Source organism: Notolabrus celidotus, chromosome 16 (assembly GCF_009762535.1).
Source record: "Notolabrus celidotus isolate fNotCel1 chromosome 16, fNotCel1.pri, whole genome shotgun sequence".
NCBI lineage: Eukaryota > Metazoa > Chordata > Actinopteri > Labriformes > Labridae > Notolabrus > Notolabrus celidotus.
This window is the reverse complement of record NC_048287.1, coordinates 30,314,441-30,337,159: the sequence shown is the minus strand read 5'-3', so window position 1 is coordinate 30,337,159 and position 22,719 is coordinate 30,314,441. Positions and strand designations below refer to the sequence as shown.

General features: G+C 41.6%; 2 protein-coding genes across 5 annotated transcripts in view; both read left to right on the top strand.

Annotated features, from left to right (window-relative positions):
- The first annotated feature begins 2,021 nt into the window (after positions 1-2,021).
- On the top strand, positions 2,022-9,398 carry LOC117828498 (coiled-coil domain-containing protein 106-like). The gene is made up of 7 exons (XM_034705675.1): positions 2,022-2,263; positions 4,398-4,541; positions 4,653-4,844; positions 7,863-8,015; positions 8,115-8,315; positions 8,453-8,613; positions 8,709-9,398. Exons 1-7 carry the CDS (start codon positions 2,224-2,226, stop codon positions 8,862-8,864), a joined length of 1,047 nt encoding a protein of 348 aa, XP_034561566.1. The 5' UTR covers positions 2,022-2,223; the 3' UTR covers positions 8,865-9,398.
- A 3,937-nt stretch (positions 9,399-13,335) lies between these two features.
- Positions 13,336-22,719, top strand: part of LOC117827641 (CCR4-NOT transcription complex subunit 3-like) — a 53,307-nt gene continuing 43,923 nt past the window's right edge. For all 4 annotated transcript variants that reach the window (XM_034704265.1, XM_034704263.1, XM_034704264.1 and 1 more), the window contains exons 1-2: positions 13,336-13,521; positions 19,426-19,491. In XM_034704265.1, the coding sequence (XP_034560156.1) occupies positions 19,467-19,491 (25 nt within the window). In that variant the 5' untranslated portion in view covers positions 13,336-13,521; positions 19,426-19,466. The remainder of the gene's footprint in view (positions 13,522-19,425; positions 19,492-22,719) is intronic.

Genomic DNA, 22,719 nt, shown 5'->3' with positions numbered 1-22,719 from the left:
CTTAAGTGACGTGTTTCCGGTCAGATTTTGGGTCAAATTATATTTTATTTTCATTATTTTTATTTTTTGTTTTCGTTTGTCTCTAAAAAAAAAAAAGAGACATTAAAGTAAAAAGAAAAATAGCTTTAAAGTTTGATAGTTTGTCGTTCGTATCTTGGACGTAACATAACAGGTGCGCGTTCACAAAAGGCTCGCCCCCGAGCTGTTGTGCTCGTGCCACAGGGGCACTGTGGAGAGAGCTGAGGTTCAAAACTGACTTTTTTAGAGTTTTATCTGAAGATGTTGTATTGTAGAAGGGAAATCCAAATTTCATGACTGTCTAGTTCTATTTTTAAACTGGGACACCAGCACACATGTTAACACAACCAACTCCTGTTATTTATATCAATACAAAATGTTATATTTGTGAGAGACTTTTCAATTTGAATATAATGGACATTTGGACCAAAAGTGTGCTCATTCATTTATAGGCTAAATATAAATTGCTATTTTATCATATCTGTCTTAAATCCAGTTCCATTATAGCAGGTAAAGCACATCCTGACAGCTTGGAATATTAATGTCAGACACTGTTCCCCCTCTGTTCCATAGGAAAAGAGGCTCACACATCTTTTTAAATTCACACTACTGACTTCTTTCCCCACAACAGATAAGTCCTGTGATTTTCAGGCTGATGTCATTAGATTTGACCATTTAAAACAGGTAAAGCACATCCTGACAGCTTGGAATATTACTGTCAGGAATTATATGATCATCTGAATGCATCAAATTAGAGACAATGAAATGTAATTTTAAATGTGTCGTTATTAGTGATGGACTGTGTTGAGTAGCCTATGTATTGTTTTAAATGCTTGTATTTTTTTTTTATCATTTGTATTGTACATTTGTTAACATCTTCCTGCCCAGGGACCACAGATGAAAATTAGCTTATAGCTAACTCTGGCTTGACAGTTTTTGTTTTGCATGGCCCCTGTCAAATAAACTAATAAATAAATAAGTAAATAAATAAATAAATAAATAAATAAATGTGTGAGCCTCCTTTCCTATGGAACAGAGGGGGGACAGTATCTGACAGTAATATTCCAAGCTGTCAGGATGTCTAGCTTCCCAGGTCTTCCAACGTGCAGCAGCTTCCTTCTCTCTGCATTAACCTTGCTGCATGGCAAGCATGAGGTGCATCTTGCTAAGCCCCGCCCCTTTCTCAGGTTCTGGAAGCTTTCAGTTTCTATTAGGAACAAATTCTTATTAACTTATATTAAACAGCTATATATTTTAACCTTAAATTATTATAATCTTTAACTTTAATTATTATATGAATTGAAATGAATTAAATCTATAAACTTGAATCACTGGCAGCTACAAAAAGACATAGAAACACAAACATAGCTGTCAGGATGTGCTTTACCTGTTTTAAATGGTCAAATCTAATGACATCAGCCTGAAAATCACAGGACTTATCTGTGGTGGGGAAAGAAGTCAGTAGTATGAATTTGAAAGATATGTGAGCCTCCTTTCCTATGGAGCAGAGGGGGAACAGTATCTGACATTAATATTCCAAGCTGTCAGGATGTGCTTTACCTGCTATAATGGAGCTGGATTTAAGACAGATATGATAAAATAGTAATTTATATTTAGCCTATAAATGAATGAGCACACTTTTGGTCCAAATGTCCATTATATTCAAAATGAAAAGTCTCTCACAAATATAACATTTTGTATTGATATAAATAACAGTAGTTGGTTGTGTTAATAAAGACAGAGAAACACAAACATATGTGCTGGTGTCCCAGTTTAAAAATAGAACTAGACAGTCATGAAATTTGGATTTCCCTTCTACAATAAAACATCTTCAGATAAAACTCTAAAAAAGTCAGTTTTGAACCTCAGCTCTCTCCACAGTTCCTCTGTGGCACGAGCACAACAGCTCGGGGGCGCGCTTTTTGTGAACGCGCGCTTCCTTTTCGGACGGGGGCGGGACCAGGGGAAACAAATCTCGACGACGAAACACCACTGCTCTGCGCATGCGCGTGGTGCACCTGTTGAAATCACTTATAATCAGGTAATTGCTGCTGAAAATGTGCTCTGTATGCAGCAAGGAAGCAGGTGTGGGTCGTTTCAGGCTGTATTACAGAAGTATTACCCAACACGGATCCACTGAAGACACAAAATAACGACTTCATCTTAAAGTTCGAGGTGTTTAAAGTGTTTCAGGTGTTTATAGTCATGAATCCTCCAACCAGCAGAGAGGATACAAGCCCGACAGGTAAACAGCAACTTTTAAATCGCTTATCAAGCAGCTTCTGCTGGAGACATTGGATGATTATCTGCTTGTGTTACCAATATATTAGCTTACCCTGTGCTTATTTGAGCTCATTTGGTTGGTGCAATTCATTCCTAAAGATTCACTCATTCCCTGTTTGTATTTCTGGAGGTCAAAGTGACCAAATGAAGTCTTCTTTTACATTAAAAAGCATCATTACAGGTTATCCCACCAGTAGGCCATGTCTAACCTTACAATGTACAACTTGATATGTAATGACTGTCTTACTCATGTCACATTTTGTTGATTTATTTCCACTTTTTTTGGTTTTATTTTGACATTTTTTAATAGCAGTACAGCCTTATTACTATTATATCAACTAAAACAATCAGTAAGAGAAAAAGTAATGGGTCCTTAACACTTTTAGTATTAATTTAAAGCTTAAGTCATCATTTTAACTGTACATTTCAAGCTTCCTCTGCTTCTATCTATCTACTCATATAGGATGATTTTGCAGCCTCTTTGTGTTTTGAAGTGTTAGTTACACCTAAAAAAAACATGTAAAGGAACTCTGACAGGTTAGTATGTCCACCCAGGATAATTAATCACTTAATCAATCTTCATTCATACAGCGCCAAATCACAACAAATGTTATCTGAAGACTCTTTCCAAACAGAGCAGGTCTAGACTGGACTCTATGTTCTATTAATAACAAAGACCCAACATCAAGACCGGATCAGATCCAGTCCCATCTTACAGACAGGACTCAGTCTGATCTCATCTTAATCCACCATGAGCAGAGCACTTTGCAGCATTTAGCAAGTTACAGTGGCAAGGACAAACTTCCTTTAACAGGCAGAAACCTCCAGCAGGACCAGACTCATGTTAGACACACATCTGCTGAGACCGTGTTGGAGAGAGGGATAGAGGGAGATGAAGAGAGAGAGAGATGATAGTGGGGAGACGGATAGTAGTAGTTGTAGCAGCTGGAGTCTGGCACGTCCACAGCAGCAGAGATCCAGAGGAACCTACGAGACAAGGGAGCTCAGGGACTTCAGAAAGGTCTAAGAAAAGAGAAAAGAGAGGAAAAGAAAAGAGGAGAATAAATGGTGAAAGAATGACAGAAGGAAAATATGGGGTAAGAAAAGGAGACATAAAGGATGAAGAAACACGGAAAGAAAGAAAGAAAGAAACGAGAGAAGTGAAGAAAGAAAGAAAGGAAAAGGGAATAAAAGAAAAAGAATGAAAAGAGAGAAGTAAAGAAAGAATGAATGAAGTAAAGAAAGAATGACAGACCCAAAAAGGGAATTAACAGCAGCAGAGATCCAGAGGAACCTACGGGACAAGGGAGCTCAGGGACTCCAGAAAGGTCTAAGAAAAGAGAGGGAGACCAGAAGAAAGAAAAAAAAGAGGAGAATAAATGGGGGGAGAATGACAGAAGGAAAATATGGGGTAAGAAAAGGAGACATAAAGGATGAAGAAACATGGAAAGAAAGAAATAATGAAAAAGAGATAAGTGAAGAAAGAAAGAAAGAAAGAAAGAAAGGAATAAAAGAAAGAATGAATGAAGTAAAGAAAGAATGACAGACCTGACAGAGATCTAGAGGAACCTATGAGACAAGGGAGCTCAGGGACTCCAGAAAGGTCTATGGTTAGTAACTTTAATGGGACAGGAAGAGTTAAAGTGAGAGTCAGGAAGAGAGAGGAGAGAGAGGGAAAGACAGGATCCCAGTGTGTCAGTCTAAGCCTATAGCAGCATAACTAAGACCTGGTCCAAGCCTGATCCAGCTCTAACTATAAGCTTTATCAAAAAGGAAAGTTTGAAGCCTACTCTTAAAAGTAGAGAGGGTGTCTGCCTCCCGGACCCTGACTGGTACATGATTCCAAAGGAGAGGGGCCTGATAAATGAAGGCTCTACCTCCCATACTACTTTTAGAGACTTTAGGTACGACGAGCAGGCCTGCATGTTGGGAGCGTAGAGTTCTAGAGGGGTAATAGGGCACTATGAGCGCTCAGTAGGTGGTCTATAAGGTAGGCTGCAGGAAACACTGTTCAAGGATGAGTGGCGTGAGGTGAGGCGTCTCTCAAAATGAGTCTTTAATGAAAGTATAACTAGTAATATGTATTCTGTCATCAGAGCACTACATGCCCCAGGCTTCATCGTCATCAGGAGCAGCAGGAGGTTTGTATCTGGACGCCTATGAGGTCTCGTTCCCTCTGGAGGGGAGTATGGAGAGACCTTCTGCATATCCTCTGAATCATGGCCAGCAGATGATGGACGGTACGTAACTTTAAGTACACATCAGCGCTGGAGTCGTCTCTCATTTTGATTTGAAAGGCTTCACTGGCTGTGACTTCATCCTCCTGTCTCTCTATCCTGTTCCTCCCGCAGAGCCCGTGGTGCACGAGCCTCCTCACTCTCAGTACAGCCCCTTCATCCTGGTGTCGAACCTGCGAGCTCACCTGTACGTCGCTCTGGAGAAGAACGCCTGGCTGCAGAAGCGAATCGAGGAGCTGGAGGAGGAGAGAAACTTCCTGCGCTGTCAGCTGGACCGCTTCATCGTCAGCATGAGGGGTCCAGAGGGTGAGGAGTCAGGAGACACGGCTGTTCGTGTTCAGGCTTTACTTTGTGAAATCGTCCAAAAACCTCAGTGAAGAAGAGGGAAGAGAGAAAATGTAGGTTTCCTCAAATGAACACGAGGCATGAGGAAACACATACACTACCAGTCAAAAGTTTGGACACACCTTCTCATTCAATGGTTTTTATTAATGTTAATTATCTTCAACATTGTAGATTAATACTGAAGACATCAAAACTATGAAGTAATCTGGTTTTGCGTTAATCTGGATTACAACAGTAGTCAAACAGGACTATCCATTGTGTGCTAACCCTACCTCTGAACAACACAACTGATGGTCTCAGACACATTAAGAAGGCAAGTCATTCTACAAATGAACTCTTGACAAGGCTCATGTTCATTAGAAACCATTCCAGGAGACCACTTCATGAAGCAGACTGAGAGAATACCGAGAGTGTGCAAAGCTGTCATGAAGGAAAAAGGGGGCTACTTTACAGAATCTAAAATATAAAACATGTTCTGCTTTGTTTAACACTTTTTTGTTCATTCAATAATTCCATATATGTTCTTTCATAGTTTTGATGTCTTCAGTATTAATCTACAGTGTTTACAATAATTAAAATAAACACAAACAGTTGAATGAGAAGGTGTTTCCAAACTTTTGACCGGTAGTGTATACTCTAAGTCAGGGGTTCCCAAAGTAATCTAAAAATAGTGCATTTTACCCATTATAGTAAAAAAAAATATCCACAAAAATATCCGCTAAATTTGAAATAAAACCTTGAAAATAGAGAATGTAATGAGATTTCTGCCTTCCTTTTTGCCCGATGACTCCTAAGTGTAGGGTTAGTGATCGGCAGCCTGTTGCACCAGCAGTGAACAAGTTGTGTCCTAAGTTAGAGTGTAATGTCATCACTAAACTAAACGTTGAAACTGGTTAGTTTGTAACTTAATCACTCAATCAATCAATCTTTATTTGTATAGCGCCAAATCACAACAAACGTTACCTCAAGACTCTTTTACAAACAGAGCAGGTCTAGACCACTCTATGTCAAATTATGAACAGAGACCCAACTTCAAGACAGGGTAAGACTCAGTCTGACCCCACCTTAATCCATCATGAGCATTGCACCTCACAGTATTTAGCTAGTTACAGTGGAGAGGACAAAGTTCCTTTTAACAGGCAGAAACCTCCAGCAGAACCAGACTCATGTTAGACAGCCATCATGCCTCGACCGAGTTGGGTCTGGAAAGATGGATAGAGGGGAGTAAGAGAGAGAGGTGATAGTGATGAGACGAGTCGTAGAAGCTGTTGCCGCTGGAGTCCAGATCGTCCGCAGCAGGAGGACGTCTACGGCAGCTCAGAGGAATCTACGAGACAAGGGAGCTCAGGGACTCCAGAAAGGTCTATGGTTAGTAACTTTAATGGGACAGGAAGAGTTAAAGTAAGTGATGAAGGGGTTGGGGGGAAGGAGGTGAGCTAGGATCCCAGTGTGTCAGTGCGGCAGTTCCCCCGGCAGTCTAGGCCTATAGCAGCATGACAAAAGCTGGTCCAAGCCTGATCCAGCTTAACTATAAGCTTTATCAAAAAGGAAAGTTTGAAGCCTACTCTTAGAAGTGGAGAGGGTGTCTGCTTCCTGGACCCTGACTGGTAGATGATTCCAAAGGAGAGGGGCCTGTTAACTGAAGGCTCTACCTCCCATACTACTTTTAGAGATTTTAGGTACGATGAGCAAGCCTGCATGTTGGGAGCGTAGAGTTCTAGAGGGGTAATAGGGCACTATGAGCTCTTTAAGATACGAGGGTGCCTGATTTTTAAGGGCTTTGTAGGTTAAAAGAAGGATTTTAAATTCTATTCTAGATTTTATTGGGAGTCAGTGAAGAGAAGCTAACACTGGAGAGATGTGCTCTCTCTTCCTAGTTCTAGTCAATACTCGAGCTGCAGCGTTTTGAACTAGCTGAAGAGTCTTTAGAGACTTATTGGGGCAGCCTGATAAGAGGGAGTTATAGTAATCTAAACCTGGAGGTAACAAAGTAACTTAAGGTAACTTAAGTTGTGTCATTGTTTGGTTGCACCACAGAGACGTAAGGCTCATCTTAACTAGTAGACAGTAACGTCCAAACTAACCACAACATTGTCAATCAGAGGAAAGCACCAATTTTGATGCAGGGATTATACGTGTTATCTTTTTCATGCCTAATCTTCTCGGAACTGACCAACAGCTGAATCAAACTAAAGTAAAGTGATAACTATAGCCTGAAGCCTTAATCTGCAGTGTTAAATTATCAACAACAACATTATGTTAATACTCAGGAGTGCAAATCTTGGCCATCATATTTTTCCAAGGATGTAATCTCTCTCTTGGATATCAGGTTGCAGACATAATCTAGCTGGGAGAACCCTCTGTATCTCCTCATCCTTCAAATCATCCCAGCTTTCAAAACGACGCGCCAAGGCAACCGATTTTCTCTATGGAGGACTTTACACCTACTAGGAGCCAAGTGTAAGAATCAAGTTGTAACTTAGGCTGACATTGGAACTATCTCAGCTGGTGCAACGCCCAAAACGTTAGTAGAGTGTAAACTTCATCCTAAATGAGAAGTTAAATTCAAACTAGGCTAAGTTTGAGTTTATGCACAGCTGGTGCAACAGGCTGCACTTAATTATCTAAAGCATCAGCAGCAGCAGGTTAATTCATAACGCCACAGGAAACACAGACATGCTCATATAGGTAGGGTCATTTTCTGCAGACCAGCTAAATGAAGCCACATTAAATCACTTTGAGGGACAGTGGGGGTCACAAGTCTTTGGCACCCATATTTTGGGGGTCACAGGCTGAAAAGTTTGGGAACCCCTGCCTCTAAGTCATGGTCTCAAAAGAATAATTTGACAGCCCTGAGACACTGTTATAAAAGTATGTTTGGTTTGTGTTGTATTTGTTTGTATTTGCTCACTGGAGGACATTTCTGTGTTTATTCTCCCCTGAAATGAACACAATCTAATCTCTTTAAATCACTTACAGTGTCCGAGTGGTTTGGAGACGCACAGCGAGGTGTGAAGGTCCAGCCCTCCAGCTCTCCCTCTCCTCCCTCCCCCATGACCACCAGGTCTGGGATGACCCTGAAACGCCTGCAGGGACCAGGCCCCCGGACCCGCCGCAGCACCACCATCCCCGGTGAGGAAGTATCTGACTCATCAGATGAATAAACTCGAGCTGCTGCATTTTTTTTATTCTTTCAGAGATCCTTAACCTCTTGTCTCTCCACGGCTTCAGTTAAACAGGAGTTTCATCTGGAGGAGGATAAATACTACACAGAGGACGAGTACGTGGAGGAGGAAGAGGAGGAGGAGGACGACGTGGACTCGTCGGTAGAGAAGGGATCGAAGAAGAAGGGCAGAGGGCGAGGCAACGGAGAGCCGAGGATGAAGATGAGGAGGATCTTCAGGATCACTCACGGGAGGGAGAGACAGAGAGGTGAGAGGTCTCATGATCTGTATAACCCTTCTCTGTCAGGGGGAAACTGGGATGTTTTGGACTATATTAGTGTAAAAACAGCTCATTTCCCAGTGTGCTCCTCTCTTCTTCTTCTTATTTCTCTCCTCTCTCGTCAGTCAAAGACCCAGATGGTGTCCTGATCCGCTACAAGAAGATCCTAACCACCTACCAGCGTGTGAGGAGCATGTCCCGAGCCTTCCAGATCCACGGCGTCGACCGAAACACGATGGCCTCCACCTCCCCCATCGCTGAAATACTGCTCGTGGCTCCAGAGAAGGTCTGTTCGGTCTATCTGTTTGTGAACACCTACATCATACACACACACACACACGGTTCAGTGTGGGTGAATGAAAATGAGGGTTTATGTTGCAGGTTGCAGAGGTCGGGGAGTTCGAGGCTTCAAAGGAGAAGCTTCTGGATTACGCCAGACGATGCTACAAGACGATGGACGAGCCGACGCACGCCAAAGTGCAGGGCATGAAGAAGACTCACAAGCTGCTGCCAATCTCCTACAGGTTCAGGAACTGACAGAAGGAGGTTTCTACTCTCAAAATGAAGATGATGAAGAAAATATGAATAAGTCAGAGAACAATATATTTCTGTTGACATGCTGCCTGATTTGTTTTTGTATTGGAGATTTATTTTGTCATATTTAAGCAGCTGGATTAGATTTTTTTTCAACATGTTCAAGATTTTGCCCAAGAACCAGAGAGCTAATAAATGAGCTAAAGATGCGCCATATCATGCTCTATGATTTAAAAGCCAGCAAACATATCAAATACAGTCTGTCTGTAAGAAGCTGTGAGATGTTGATGAAGTATTTTGTTTTGGAAAGTGTTCACAGGGATGATTGTTTACTCTAAAGACCCTCAGGTTTCATTGTTTGTTTGTTTTGTAACAAAAGAGGAAAACATATTTGATTTATTTATTTTGTCTGAGAGTTGTGTTCTTGAAAGAAAGGACGTTTTTCTGTTTCATCTCATGTCTGAGATTATTATTTGTGTTGATAGAAGAAAGGTTGAACTGTCCCGTTAAGCAATAGAATAAATGACTTTAAATGTGTTGATTGTTGTTGTGTTTTTAAAGTCAGGACACAAGTAATCTTTTATTTGAAACATCTGAAGAAAGACAAGAGAGACTGAAGGGTTTAAATATAGACGCAAGGCAAGGCAAGGCAGCTTTATTTGTAAAGCACATTTCATACACGAGGGCAACTCAATGTGCTTTACATTAAAACATTAAAAGCATTGGAGACATTCAGACAAGCGTAAAAGAACACAATTAAAATGAAAAATATAATAAAAACAGAAAAGAAAAGGAAAATTAGAATAAAATTTTAATTTAAAGTGAGTTAAAATAATCTAAGATAGGAAGGCAGTGGCAAATAAAAAAGTCTTAGTCTTTGATTTAAAAGAGGTGAGAGTTGGAGCAGACCTGCAGCTTTCAGGGAGTGTGTTCCAGATATGTGGTGCATAATGACTAAACGCTGCTTCACCATGTTTCCTTCTGACTCTAGGGACTGAAAGCAGACCAGGACCTGATGACCTCAGAGGTCGAGGTGGTTCATAAAGTAGCAGCAGATCAGCCTAAAGCATTCAGTGCTTTATAAACCATCAGCAGGATTTTAAAGTCTATTCTCTGACAGACAGGAAGCCAGTGTAGAGATCTAAGAACTGGAGTGATGTGGTCTACTTTTTTGGTCCTTGTTAGGACTCGAGCAGCAGCATTCTGTATGAGCTGCAGTCGTCTGATGGACTTTTTAGGGAGTCCTGTAAAGACCCTGTTACAGTAGTCTAGTCTGCTAAAGATAAATGCATCGAGGAGTTTTTCTGCATCCTGCTGAGACATGAGTCCTTTAATCCTTGATATATTCTTAAGGTGATAGTAGGCTGACTTTGTAATTGTCTTAATGTGGCTGCTGAAATTAAGGTCTGAGTCTAAGACTACACCAAGGTTTCTGGCTTGGTTTGAACATTTCATCTGTGCAGATTGGAGCTGAGCAGTAACCTTTAACCTTTCTTCCTCCAAAAACAATCATTTCAGTTTTTTCTTTGTTTAACTGAAGAAAGTTCTGTCTCGTCCAGTCATTGATTTGTTCAATGCATTTACATAGTGTACGCACAAAAGTCTGAAGTAACTGAAAGCCTTATTCATCATCAACAACACAGTAAATAAAGTAAATAAAGGCATTAAAATCACAAGTTTCCATTTATTTAATGAATGAATGCACTCTTGTACACAGTAAAACCAGTGAGCACACACTGCAGGATGTCACTGTGGACTGCACAGCAGCTCACAAGCTGCAGCGCCCTCCAGTGGAACAAAGAAGTAATAAACATGCTGTTCTGAGTTTCTGAGGATTGTTTCTCTCGCCATGATCTGGGAAATGAAAGTACACAAACCGGTCTTCACCAGTGTGTAAAAAAAGGTCCAGAGAGTCTCAGCAATGAGTAACTACTGAATTAATGATGTAAGTAGTTATATGAGAATAAAGGTGTTTGAATGTTCAAAAGTTTAGTGATTTATCGGTTCTTACTCAATATCTTTAAAAAAAACAACAACAACAATAATTACTTTATTCTGTTTTACAAGTCATTATTTTTAGAAAAATCTGTGAAAAACAACCTGTAGACATGCAGTGACCCGTCATATGGTCAAAATGATAATATTGTTTTAATAAGATTTGTTTCATTGTGTTCCAAATGTTAAATAATGGGTTGTGATTGACAAAACAGTCAATTGTAACATTGTGTGATGATTGTAAAAATCCAGAAATACATGACAAATATTGAGATATATTCAATTAATTGAAGTATGTATATATCTTTATCTATGTATCTATGTTAGTTAGCTGGTTGGCTGGTTGGTTGATTGTTTGTTTGGTTGGTTGTTTGTTTATTTGTTTGTTTGATTGTTTGATTGTTTGGTTGTTTGGTTGTTTGGTTGGTTGGTTGTTTGTTTGGATGTTTAGTCGGTTGGTTGGTTGGATGGCTAGTTGTTTTGTTGGTTGGCTAGTTGGTTTATTGCTTATTAAGTGGGTTGGTTGTTTGGTTGTTTGTTTGTTTGTTTGTTTGGTTGTTTGTTTGTTTGTTTGTTTGTTTGTTTGTTTGGTTGGTTGGTTGGTTGGTTGATTGTTTGTTTGTTTGGCTGTTTGTTTGTTTGTTTGTTTGGTTGGTTGGTTGGTTGGTTGGTTGTTTGGTTGTTGAGTCGTTCGGTTGGTTGGTTGGTTGGTTGGTTGGTTGGTTGTTGAGTCGTTCGGTTGGTTGGATGGCTAGTTGTTTGGTTGGTTGGCTAGTCGGTTTATTGCTTATTAAGTTGTTTGTTTGTTTGTTTGTTTGTTTGTTTGTTTGTTTGGTTTGGTTGTTTGTTTGGTTGTTTAGTCGGTTGGTTGGTTGGATGGCTAGTTGGTTGGTTGGTTGGCTAGTTGGTTTATTGCTTATTAAGTTGTTTGTTTGTTTGTTTGTTTGTTTGTTTGTTTGTTTGTTTGTTTGTTTGTTTGTTTGTTTGGTTGTTTGTTTGTTTGTTTAGTCGGTTGGTTGGTTGGTTGGTTGGATGGCTAGTTGTTTGGTTGGTTGGCTAGTTGGTTTATTGCTTATTAAGTGGGTTGGTTGTTCAGTCAGTCTGTTGGTTGATTGGTTGTTAATTTGGTTAGTTTGTTGGTTGGTCGGTTTATTGGTTATTAAGTGGGTTGGTTAGTCGGCCAGTCGGCCAGTCGGCTGGCTGATTGGTTGGTTGTTAATTTGGTTCATTGGTTTGTTAGTCGGTTGGTTTTATGGTTGTTCATTTCGTTCGATTTTCAGTTGGTTAGTTAGTTTTTTCCGTCATTTGTTCAATTAATCATAGGAACATGTTGACTTTTATCACATTCATTTTCGGGACATTTCTATTTCTAACTCCTGAAAATAATTCTGCTATTTGTATATCAATCTATGTATAAAAGTGTCCACAGGGTGATCTGCCGTTCCCACAGAGAAAGGTCCAGGGTGTTCAGCGCTGAAACTGTTTAAGTCTAATCAATAACAGGCGGTTTACATCACTCATGATAAAATCCAGCCTGACACGGTCAACTGCAAATATATGACTATTATGGATCATAATGAGGGTCAGTGACTTTATGGTTTGAATCAATATGACCAATGATTACATGTATCATCTTTAAAATCTTCACTGCCTCTGTTACAGGAGAAATGACGGCAGGAGGAGTGGAGCTGAAACATCTCACTGCTGCTGCTGACCGTGTGTTTCTATCATAATACAGCAGGCCCAGGGGTCAAGGTCAAAGGTTAGTCCATATGCAGGGCAACGTGTCGTTCTAAAAACAAAAACAAAGGTTAAATAAAGGGAAGCACTGAAGAGAGGTTGCCTTTTTAAGATACGTTTTCTCCAGGGTCTTGTTTCTCATTCATCCTGCTATTTTTGGAACATTAAGAACCACCTCAAGACCTACCTGTTCCAAAAAGCATCTAACACATGACCTCTCCCCCCTCTCCACCTCTGTCCCTGATTTGTTTTATTTATATGTTTTATTTTTTAGTTTCACCTTATGTAAAGCAACTTTGAGTACTTAGAAAAGCGCTATATAAATTCTATGAATTATTATTATTATTATTATTATTATTATTAAGAAGAGACTGGGTTGCTTTTCATTATTAAAAAATGCAACAAAAAAAGGAAAAATTATATTCAAAAATACTTTCATATTTTTATTTTTGTTTTTATTGTAAATGTTTTCAACAGAGAAGATGGCTATCATGTTTAAAGAAGAAATAATTGATAAATTAAATTCAAATCAAAGACACTCGATTACCCAGAATGCTCTGCGGCCTCGGGAAGGGCGGGGCGGCAAAACTCGCTCTACCCTTTGACCTTTTCCAACCCGTCCAATCACGACCACCGCTTACAGGAAGTAGTAAAACTGGCCTTTTTTGACCGACAACAGGTTTCAGCCAATAGGAGCACAGGAGCTGCCTCAGTGGACCAATCACAAGCAAGGTGGGTGGGACTTATGTCCAACAGGGCATCGGAGGAGGAGGTGTTCCTGGCAGCCATCTTGGATGTGCGGAGTGATTGTTTAGCGAGAAGAATTGACATTTTTTTAAAGAATAGTTAGCTTAAAGAGATATTTGTAGCAGATTAAACAGAGTGAGTCGATCAAGGGAAGAAATCGGAATCCGGAAGAATCCAGGTAAACACACAGTAGAACCCTAAAGTGATGAATTTCGGTGTCTTTCCCCCCCCCCTCCTTTCTCTCTGTGCCTCTCTTTCCCCTTTCCAAATTGTCTCTCCACATCAAACAGCTCAGCCGTTGGGAAGCTGCAGCTCTCTGCCCTGACATCCGACAGCTCGTAGTCCGAATATGAGCTTCAAAAAACGGGGGAACTCAACTTCAGGCGTGTGGATGTGGAGTTTGGAGTTTGTTTTGAAGTGTGTGTGTGTGCTCGGATGGTGGTGTGCTTGGAGGCTTCTCCTGATGCCCTCATTGTTTATAAACATCCTCGGGGTTAAATAATCTTAATCCCTGCGTTTGAGAACATCCATTATTTTATTCAGCTTGTTCTAAAACCGGTTTTTAATCCGAACTTCACCGTTAAACTGAAAGTCTAGGCTGGTCTACACTCACCTGGGCAGTGAGCGCGTGCTTGCAGGATAATGTGTGTCCAGTTCACCTGTTTAATACAACAGAGCTAAATCTTATTATTATTGTCGAGTTAATTTAGTTTAACAGAAATAATATAATCTACGGAAGCCTAAAGTGGTCAGTACGAGATCGAAAAAATGTGATATCAGAACGTTCTGGAACGTCATGTATCGCGATATAAAAAAAATGGCTACCCACCAAATACATGCAGTTTGGTTTTATTTACATATAACACAATTAAACTACTTCATTATCTGGATATTTAAGTCTGTTTTTTTTGCTTTTAAATCAATCCTTCCTTCCACTTTAACCACAATGGCCACGGTTACATGATGTTTTTTTAAATTCAGAATTAATTATTCAGAATTAAATAATTCAGAATTAAAGTATTCTCCTTCGTGTTTACATGGAAATAGTAATTCTGAATTGAGGTTTACATGGAAAACTCATTTAATCATCTTTATTCAATTCCACTTAAAGCTGCCGTGAGGAACTTTTGTTTTGTATCGATTCTGGCGCCCCCCTTGTGGACAAAGTGATACCTCTTATAAGTAGTGTTTTCAACAAAAGCCTTATCCTGTTGTCTTCCACAGTCAACTTTATCAGGCAATGTGATTATTTTCCATGAAAACAGTCAAATAAAGGCTGTTTCTGAAGCAAAATGTCCATCATCTGGTCTGACACCTACCCCCTCAGGGCGGTTTCAGGCATTAAAAATTACAACAGAGAAGGTGCCAGTGTTGCTGCTGATGGACTTGTTTGCTATTGAAGGTTATAAAGAGGCATCAGTATCATTTTCAGTCTGTTTCTCAGGCAGTTCAAAACTCCTCACAGGGCCTTTAAGGTCTGGGGGTTAGGAACATAGACTGTATAAAATATGGACGTAGTATCCGTGATGTCACCCATCTGTTCCTGAGAGCTGTTTTGAAGCAAATCGACGGCGGCAGCCATATTGGAAATGCGGAACTCAACCAGGCAGAGTGTGACGTAAAGGGGCGGAGTTTGAGCCTCCTAGCCAATAGCTATGTGTTCCCGACCGGGAGTCACGTCAGTCATGTCCTTATTTGGGCAAAAACTCGTAATCTTAATATCTTCTGAACCGTCACGTTAGAAATAAATCACCCCCCGTACAGTGTGTGCCGATAGAGAGATTAGCTTCATAGGGCCAAGCCGTTTTTTGAACCAGGCTGTAAACATGTTTATTAATGCTGCAAAGATCGTCTTTTTCCCATTCATGTCTATGTGGTTTCTGGTGTTTCTGCAGCCAGCCTCAAGCGGATTCTCAATGTATTGCAGTTTATAACACTTCCACATGGGCTTCATCGTTTGAGACTGGAGGTTGCCGCTAGGATAACGCACATATTCCGCGCTGGCGGGCGGGCGCATATTTCAGGCTGAGGTAGAGCAGCCGTTGCCCTAACCAGCTTTGATTCGCCAAAGTCCGGTCTTCCGCCTCCCTTCTCCGGTCGTCTATCCCTCTTCTCCTCCTCAGCTGACCAAAAGTGAAGCAGTATGTTTGTGTCAAGCTGCTTATTCTAAACTATAATCAAAATCAAAGCCAAAATTGCACTTATTGTTTGGTCTTCCATGTTGTAACCGAAAATAAAAGAAGCAGGAACTGGAGTCTGTTTTCTTCCAGTAGACGTAAATACATCACGCCCGCCCCTGTCCAATCAGAACCCTTCCTAACCCCCAGACCTTAAGCGGAATTGAATAATTCCATGTAAACCTCAATTCGGAATTAATATTTCCATGTGAGAATACTTTAATTCCGAATAATTTAATTCTGAATTAAAAAACATCATGTAACCGTGGCCATTGTGTTTAAGCCCACAGACTGTACAATAATTGGACGTAGCATCTGTGATGTCATCCATCTGTTCCTGAAGTGTTTTTGAAGCCAATCATCGGCGGGTGCCATATTTGAAATAATGAACTCAACCTAACTTTGTCCGAGCTAGTGTGAGGTAAAGAGGCGGGCCTTTAGCCTTTTCGCTAACAGCTACAGGGTGCCCGTCTGTCAATCAATTCAGGCATGCCCTTATTTGGGCAAAACTTGTAAGTTTGAAATCTCTGAAAATAGTAAATTAGAAGAACATTCACCCCGTACAGTGTGTGCCGATAGAGACATTAGTTATTCAGACTTAAACTGTTTTTTGTACCAGGCTGTAAACATGTTTATTTCTGCCTGATTACTCACCCACTCCCACTCCAGAGCCCACATCACACCCATTGTTCAGCACCTCCACTGGCTCCCCATTCAGCACCGAATCCACTTCAAGATCCTGCTCATCACCCACAAAGCCCTCAATAACCTCGCCCCCTCATACCTGACCGACCTCCTCAAACGCCACTCCCCATCTCGCCGCCTCAGATCATTAGATGCCGACCTCCTGTCCCCTATCACCAAGTCCAAGCACCGCACCTTGGGGTACAGAGCCTTTACCATCGCTGCCCCCACTCTCTGGAACTCTCTCCCTCCACACAGCCGCAACTCTGACTCTCTTCTCTCATTTAAAAAACCAGGGGAGGGGAGAGAGGGGGAAGACATACAGGAAATGGTCGTGGCCGGGGGTCAAACAGGCGACCTTTGCAACGAGGACCATAGCCTCTGTATGTGGGGCGCTTAGACCGCTAGGCCACCAGAATTGAATTTATCGCAATGATTAAGAAAATGTGACATAAACTTCCTTTCTCAACATTCCACGTTTAACCTGTGGGATGGAGACCTGGGTCTACTTTCACATCATTTCAGGTGTATTCACACATCAAAAAGACTCTTACCTTAAAGTCACAAAACTCCACAACTTTCCCCAGAGTTAAATTCCTGCATGAAGTCGAGATCCGCCGATGTGAGAGTGCTGCAGGAAATATAGAGGAGGATTCAGTGTGAGTGAGTTTGGATGATTGATAATGTTTACATCATGCACACCTGGAAGAGCGACACGTAACAGGATGAAGAGCAAGATCTGTAGCACTGATCTAAACTGCACTCTTTAAATCAAGTGAAATAAGAAGATTGATTCAATGTGAATCATACAAACCAAAAAGATCATAAAGCTGGAAGTATTTTTAAAAATAGAAACCAGGAAGAGTGCAAAATGAGAAAACAAAACAAGACAAAAAGTGCTGCACGTGCTCAGACACGCTCGATGTTATGAACAAACAAAAAAAGGCCTCCTGTTAATCTTCCAACACCTCCTCTGAATTACTGACTCCTGATTCCACACAAGTCACAATTTGAGTCGTGTCTCCTCAACTTTACCCTATTTTATTTTCTTTAAACGGGTGTATTTGGAAATAAGTGTTTTGTCTACGTCTTTGTTTTCTGTCTCTGCACCCAAACACAAAAAGAATCAAGTTCACGTCTTCCAGCAGCTGAAAGCAGGACTCCAGATCCGTTAACATCTTCATGATGCTCGTGCGACACTCAGTTTTACTCGGGGCCTTAAATGCAACACGCTCAAACTTGTTCTTTGAGTTGTTTAAAGAACAAAGGCATCATGAGGAGAGGCAGTCACTTAGTTACGCTTTAGAGAATGCCTGGAGTTCACAGATTCACCATCATAGAGATAAGGAGCATTAAGAGCTCTTAAAATATGAAGCCCCACTTGAGGCCGGAAACCATATACACACCCATTCAAAGAAGAGGATCTTTACAGCAGAAACAAACATGTTTATAGTCTGGTTCAAAAAACAGTTTATGTCTGAATAGCTCATTTCTCTATTGGCACACACTGTACGGTGGTGAATTTTTTCATAACTCTGCATTTTCTGAGATATTAAACTTACAAGTTTTGCCCAAATAAGGGCATGCCTGACTTGATTTACAAGCGGCACCCTGTAGCTCTTAGTGAAAAGGCCAAAGGCCCGCCTTTACCTCACACTAGCTTGGACAAAGTCAGGTTGAGTTCAGCATTTCCAATATGGCACCCGCTGCTAATTAACTTCTAAACAGCGCTTCAGGAACAGATTGGTGACATCACGGATATTAAGTTAATTCATTATCCAGTCCATGGTTCCAGTTTTCAGCCTGGGATTACTTAAAGCTCCTGTGAGGAGTTTTTAACTGGTTATGAAAATAAATAAAAACATCTTTAGTGTTTGAAACAAGCGGCAAACTCCGGTCTCAAACGATGAAGCCCAATGCGGAAGTGATATAAACTGCAATACATCGAGAATCCGCTTGAGGCTGGCTGCAGAAACACCGGAAACCACATAGATATGAATGGGAAAAAGACGATCTTTGCAGCATTAATAAACATGTTTACAGCCTGGTTCAAAAAACGGCTTGGCCCTACAACGCTAATCTCTCTAATGGCACACACTGTACGGGGGGTGAATTTTTTTCTAACATGACGGTTAAGAAGATATTAAGATTACGAGTTTTGCCCAAATAAGGACATGACTGACGTGACTCCCGGTTGGGAACACACAGCCATTGGCTAAGAGACTCACACTACGTCACACTCTGCCTGGTTGAGTTCCGCATTACCAATATGGCTGCTGCCGTCGATTTGCTTCAAAACAGCTCTCAGGAACAGATGGGTGACGTCACGGATACTACGTCCATATTTTATACAGTCTATGGTTTGAAACTGCTGCTGTAACTTATACATGTTCAGGGGCAGGATCAGCAAAGACATAAGAGGTACCAGTTGCCGTGGGCAAAAAAGACAACCCAAACAAGAACGGGAGTAGCACAGGAGTGTTGGTAAAGTTGGATACGTTCTTTTCGGGACCTCGTGTAATTAAGGAAAGCCAGGAGCAACACCAGCAAGCACGCTACGTTGCTCTCCATCGTTGTTATTGTGAGGGAAAGTTCACGCTAGCGCCGTCATGAAAAGAGAAGTGACGTCATCGTGTGGCTCGAGCAGGTGGAAAAACAAACTGGTTCCGAGTTGGTTCACAAGTTGAACCAGCTCTGAAGCAGCCCTGAACTAGAACCAGGTTTGCGTTGGTTGAAAAGGGGTGTATTAGGGCCCAAGCCATGGCACTGACACGCAGTGGCGCCGAGGCCCTCCATTTTCTGCTGCCTATCCCCCTAATTTAGATCTGCCTTTTAATGTAAATGAAATAATGATGTGATATTCATCGGGATAATCATCAATATCGATTGATGTGGAATAATCTATCATGATAACCTCATTTTCAATATCGCCCAGCTCTAGCCTCATGATTAGCTGTAGTTCTTGATGTCAGTATATCCCTTAATGTGTGATGTAACACAGTGTAACATGTCTGCCTTGGATGAACCGTGCAGAGGAGGATGTTGTGCACTAACTGCTCTGAAATAATAATAAAGAACTCAGAAATACTCCAAGCAGGTCATTCAAACCTTTACTTCCTGTTTTAGTCCATTATTTTGTTTCCTCCAGCTCATCCTCTTTAATATTTTGTTCATTAACGTGCAAAAAGTGAGCTAATAAATTCTCTATCTGTTTCCTGCAGTGAAAGAAGGCATGAAGACATCATCATCCTAGTCATTAGTCATGGCCGATAAAAGGAAACTTCAAGGTGAGTGTTCTCTCCCTCTCCCTGTCTCTCTCCCTCCCTCTCTCTCTCTCTGTGTCATCAAACATCCGAGGTGCCGTACGTAAGCAGAAGGATTTGTTGCGTTTTGGTCTGCTGCCATGTGGGTGAGGTTAACCACAAATGATATATTAAGATATAATAGAAGGAGAGTCGGCGTTTGATTCCCGCCGCTGTGATTGGAAACTCCCCTCCAACCTCTTTGTGATAAGCTCCGCCCTCCTGTCCCTCTCAGAAGCCTCACACAAACCCTAAAGTTCATCATGGCTGCTTTGTTTCAGCGCGTCGTGTGTCATGTGATGTAAAAGCAGCTTTAACACAAAGTCTCACGTAGTATCTTGTGAGTTCTGTGAGCTGACATCCTGCCAGGTGGAAGTTTTTGGGCTCCAGAGTGGAGTCAAAAATAAATCAGGTTTGGTTCCTGTAGCCTCAGCACAAACGTGATGGATTAACCTGAGCTCTATCTGTCTCTCTCTGCGTCGGTGTCAGGCTCTTAAGTCTTAAGAGTGTTGCATTTTTAGGCGGTTAAGGAAGCTGGATTGGATTATATTTTTACCCTCCAACAGGATGCTCCATCGTAGATTAGAAGCAAGCTGAATTTGCATTTTTTGAGTGTGCTACAAGACGGATAATCGTGTCCTCTCACCTTCTAAAACTGAGGTAAGGTAAAATTATAGGCCCATACACAGAGGATGTAGTCCTCGGCCAAATTCCATCAGATCCGTGTCTGGTCCTTCTTCGGTGCATCACAGTCAATGTGTTAACTTCCACTGGATCCACTCTGTTGCATTCTGATCCAGCACATCAGAGCCCTTCAGATCAGATAAGCAAGACTTCTATTTTTGCCGGATGCCAGAGCACAACGCATCAATCTCAACAGAGGATCTGTTCAGAGAGGAAATCATCAGATTGACAGGATGTCGTTTCAGCAGACGGTGTTACGCCTGTTTTTGCTCTCCAAAAATTGATTGGACAATAATCCGACGACAAACCGAATCCAGAACACTTCCAAACTAAAATCAAGAACTTCACCCGTAAATAAATATTAATGAAACAACATCTTAGGAGCAACGTAGACCCCAAGCTGAGGCAAAAGACTTTAAAGGGTCAAATTCCACCAAATCTGATAGGTTTCTATTCTAGTCAATGTGTTAACTTCCACTGGATCCACTCTGTTGCGTTCCGGCTGCGTCTCTGATCCGGCACATCAGAGCCCTCCGGATCAGATGTGCAGTCAATCTCAACAGAGTATCTGTTCAGAGAGATGAGGAAATCGTCAGATTGCCAGGATGTCGTTTCAGCAGACGGTGTTACGCCTGTTTTTGCTCTCCATACATTGATTGGACAATACTCCGACGACAAACAGAAACCAGAACACTTCCAAACTAAAATCAAGAACTTCTCCCCTAAATAAATATTAATGAAACTACATCTTAGGAGCAACATGTATCCCCAGCTGAGGCAAAAGACTCTAAAGGGTCAAATTCCACCAAATCTGACAGGTTTCTATTCTAGTCAATGTGTTAACTTCCACTGGATCTGCTCTGTTGCATTCTGGCTGCGTATCTGATACGGCACATCAGGGCCCTCCGGATCAGATGTGCCGTCAATCTCAACAGAGTATCTGTTCAGAGAGATGAGGAAATCGTCAGATTGCCAGGATGTCGTTTCAGCAGACGGTGTTACGCCTGTTTTTGCTCTCCATACATTGATTGGACAATACTCCGACGACAAACAGAAACCAGAACACTTCCAAACTAAAATCAAGAACTTCTCCCCTAAATAAATATTAATGAAACTACATCTTAGGAGCAACATGTATCCCCAGCTGAGGCAAAAGACTCTAAAGGGTCAAATTCCACCAAATCTGACAGGTTTCTATTCTAGTCAATGTGTTAACTTCCACTGGATCCGCTCTGTTGCATTCTGGCTGCGTATCTGATACGGCACATCAGAGCCCTCCGGATCAGATGTGCCGTCAATCTCAACAGAGTATCTGTTCAGAGAGGAAATGGTCAGATTGCCAGGATGTTGTTTCAGCAGACAGTGTTACGCCTGTTTTTGCTCTCCATACATTGATTGGACAATAATCCGACGACAAACCGAATCCAGAACTCTTCCAAACTAAAATCAAGAAATTCTCCCGTAAATAAATGTTAATGAAACAACATCTTAGGAGCAACATAGATCCCAAGCTGAGGCAAAAGACTAAAGGGCCAAATTCCACCAAATCTTCCTATTCTAGTCAATGTGTTAACTTCCACTGGATCCACTCTGTTGCATTCTGGCTGCGTATCTGATCCGGCAGGTTGGAGTCCTCCAGATCAGATACATAGGACTTCTATTTTTTGCCGGATGCCGGAGCACGACGCATCAATCTCAACAGAGCAGATGGAGCAGGACAGGAAGTCAGGTTTCACCAAAACAAAATGAAAACATCCGGTTAATTTTCAGAATAAAACACTCTGTGTTATCACCAGATCGTATTTCACTTAACTACAACAACAAACCAAAGTCATGATGAGCGGAGCCAGGCCTGGAGTCAACAGGTCAGAGGTTTTCAGAGGACCAGAAAGACAACATGGATGAGGAGAGGAGGAGGAGGAGAATCCTGGATTCAGTGATTACTGCAGGAAAACCTCGGTCACATGACTCCAGCTGTCCGTAGGTCCTGCTGCATGCTAGGATCTGAATACGAAGCCTGACGAGAGAGCATGGAGGCGGACTGGACACGGATCTGGTGGAAGTCCAATGTAAGACAGATTTTTGAGTGTGCCCGTCCTGACTGAGGCCGGCTGCAGAAGGGCTTGAAATCAGGCCACGTTAAACAACAGCTGAGGCGGATTCATGATGCTGATTTAAAGATAATAGTTAATAGTTACATGTGCGTCTTTGGTGAAGGCTCCCAGACTCCTCCTGGTGGTTGAACTGGGGGTGTGTGAGTTGAGTGTGAATGTCTCTTTGTCCACACGCTGTCTTTGCGTCCCCTCGTTGTCTGACGTGTGTGTAAGAGCTTCACGCTGACACACTTCTCACAGCAGACAGCAGAGCGTGCTCCAGGCTCCGACTCCTCGCCGCTCGCCTCTCGTCTCCTCTCTGAGCTTTTATTTTAAAAATGTAAAGCGCCTGTCTGTCGCTGAAGCTGACTGATTACCGGGACAGCTCACAGGACTCTGATGTTAATGCATCCTAAGCTTTACGCTCACCACACCG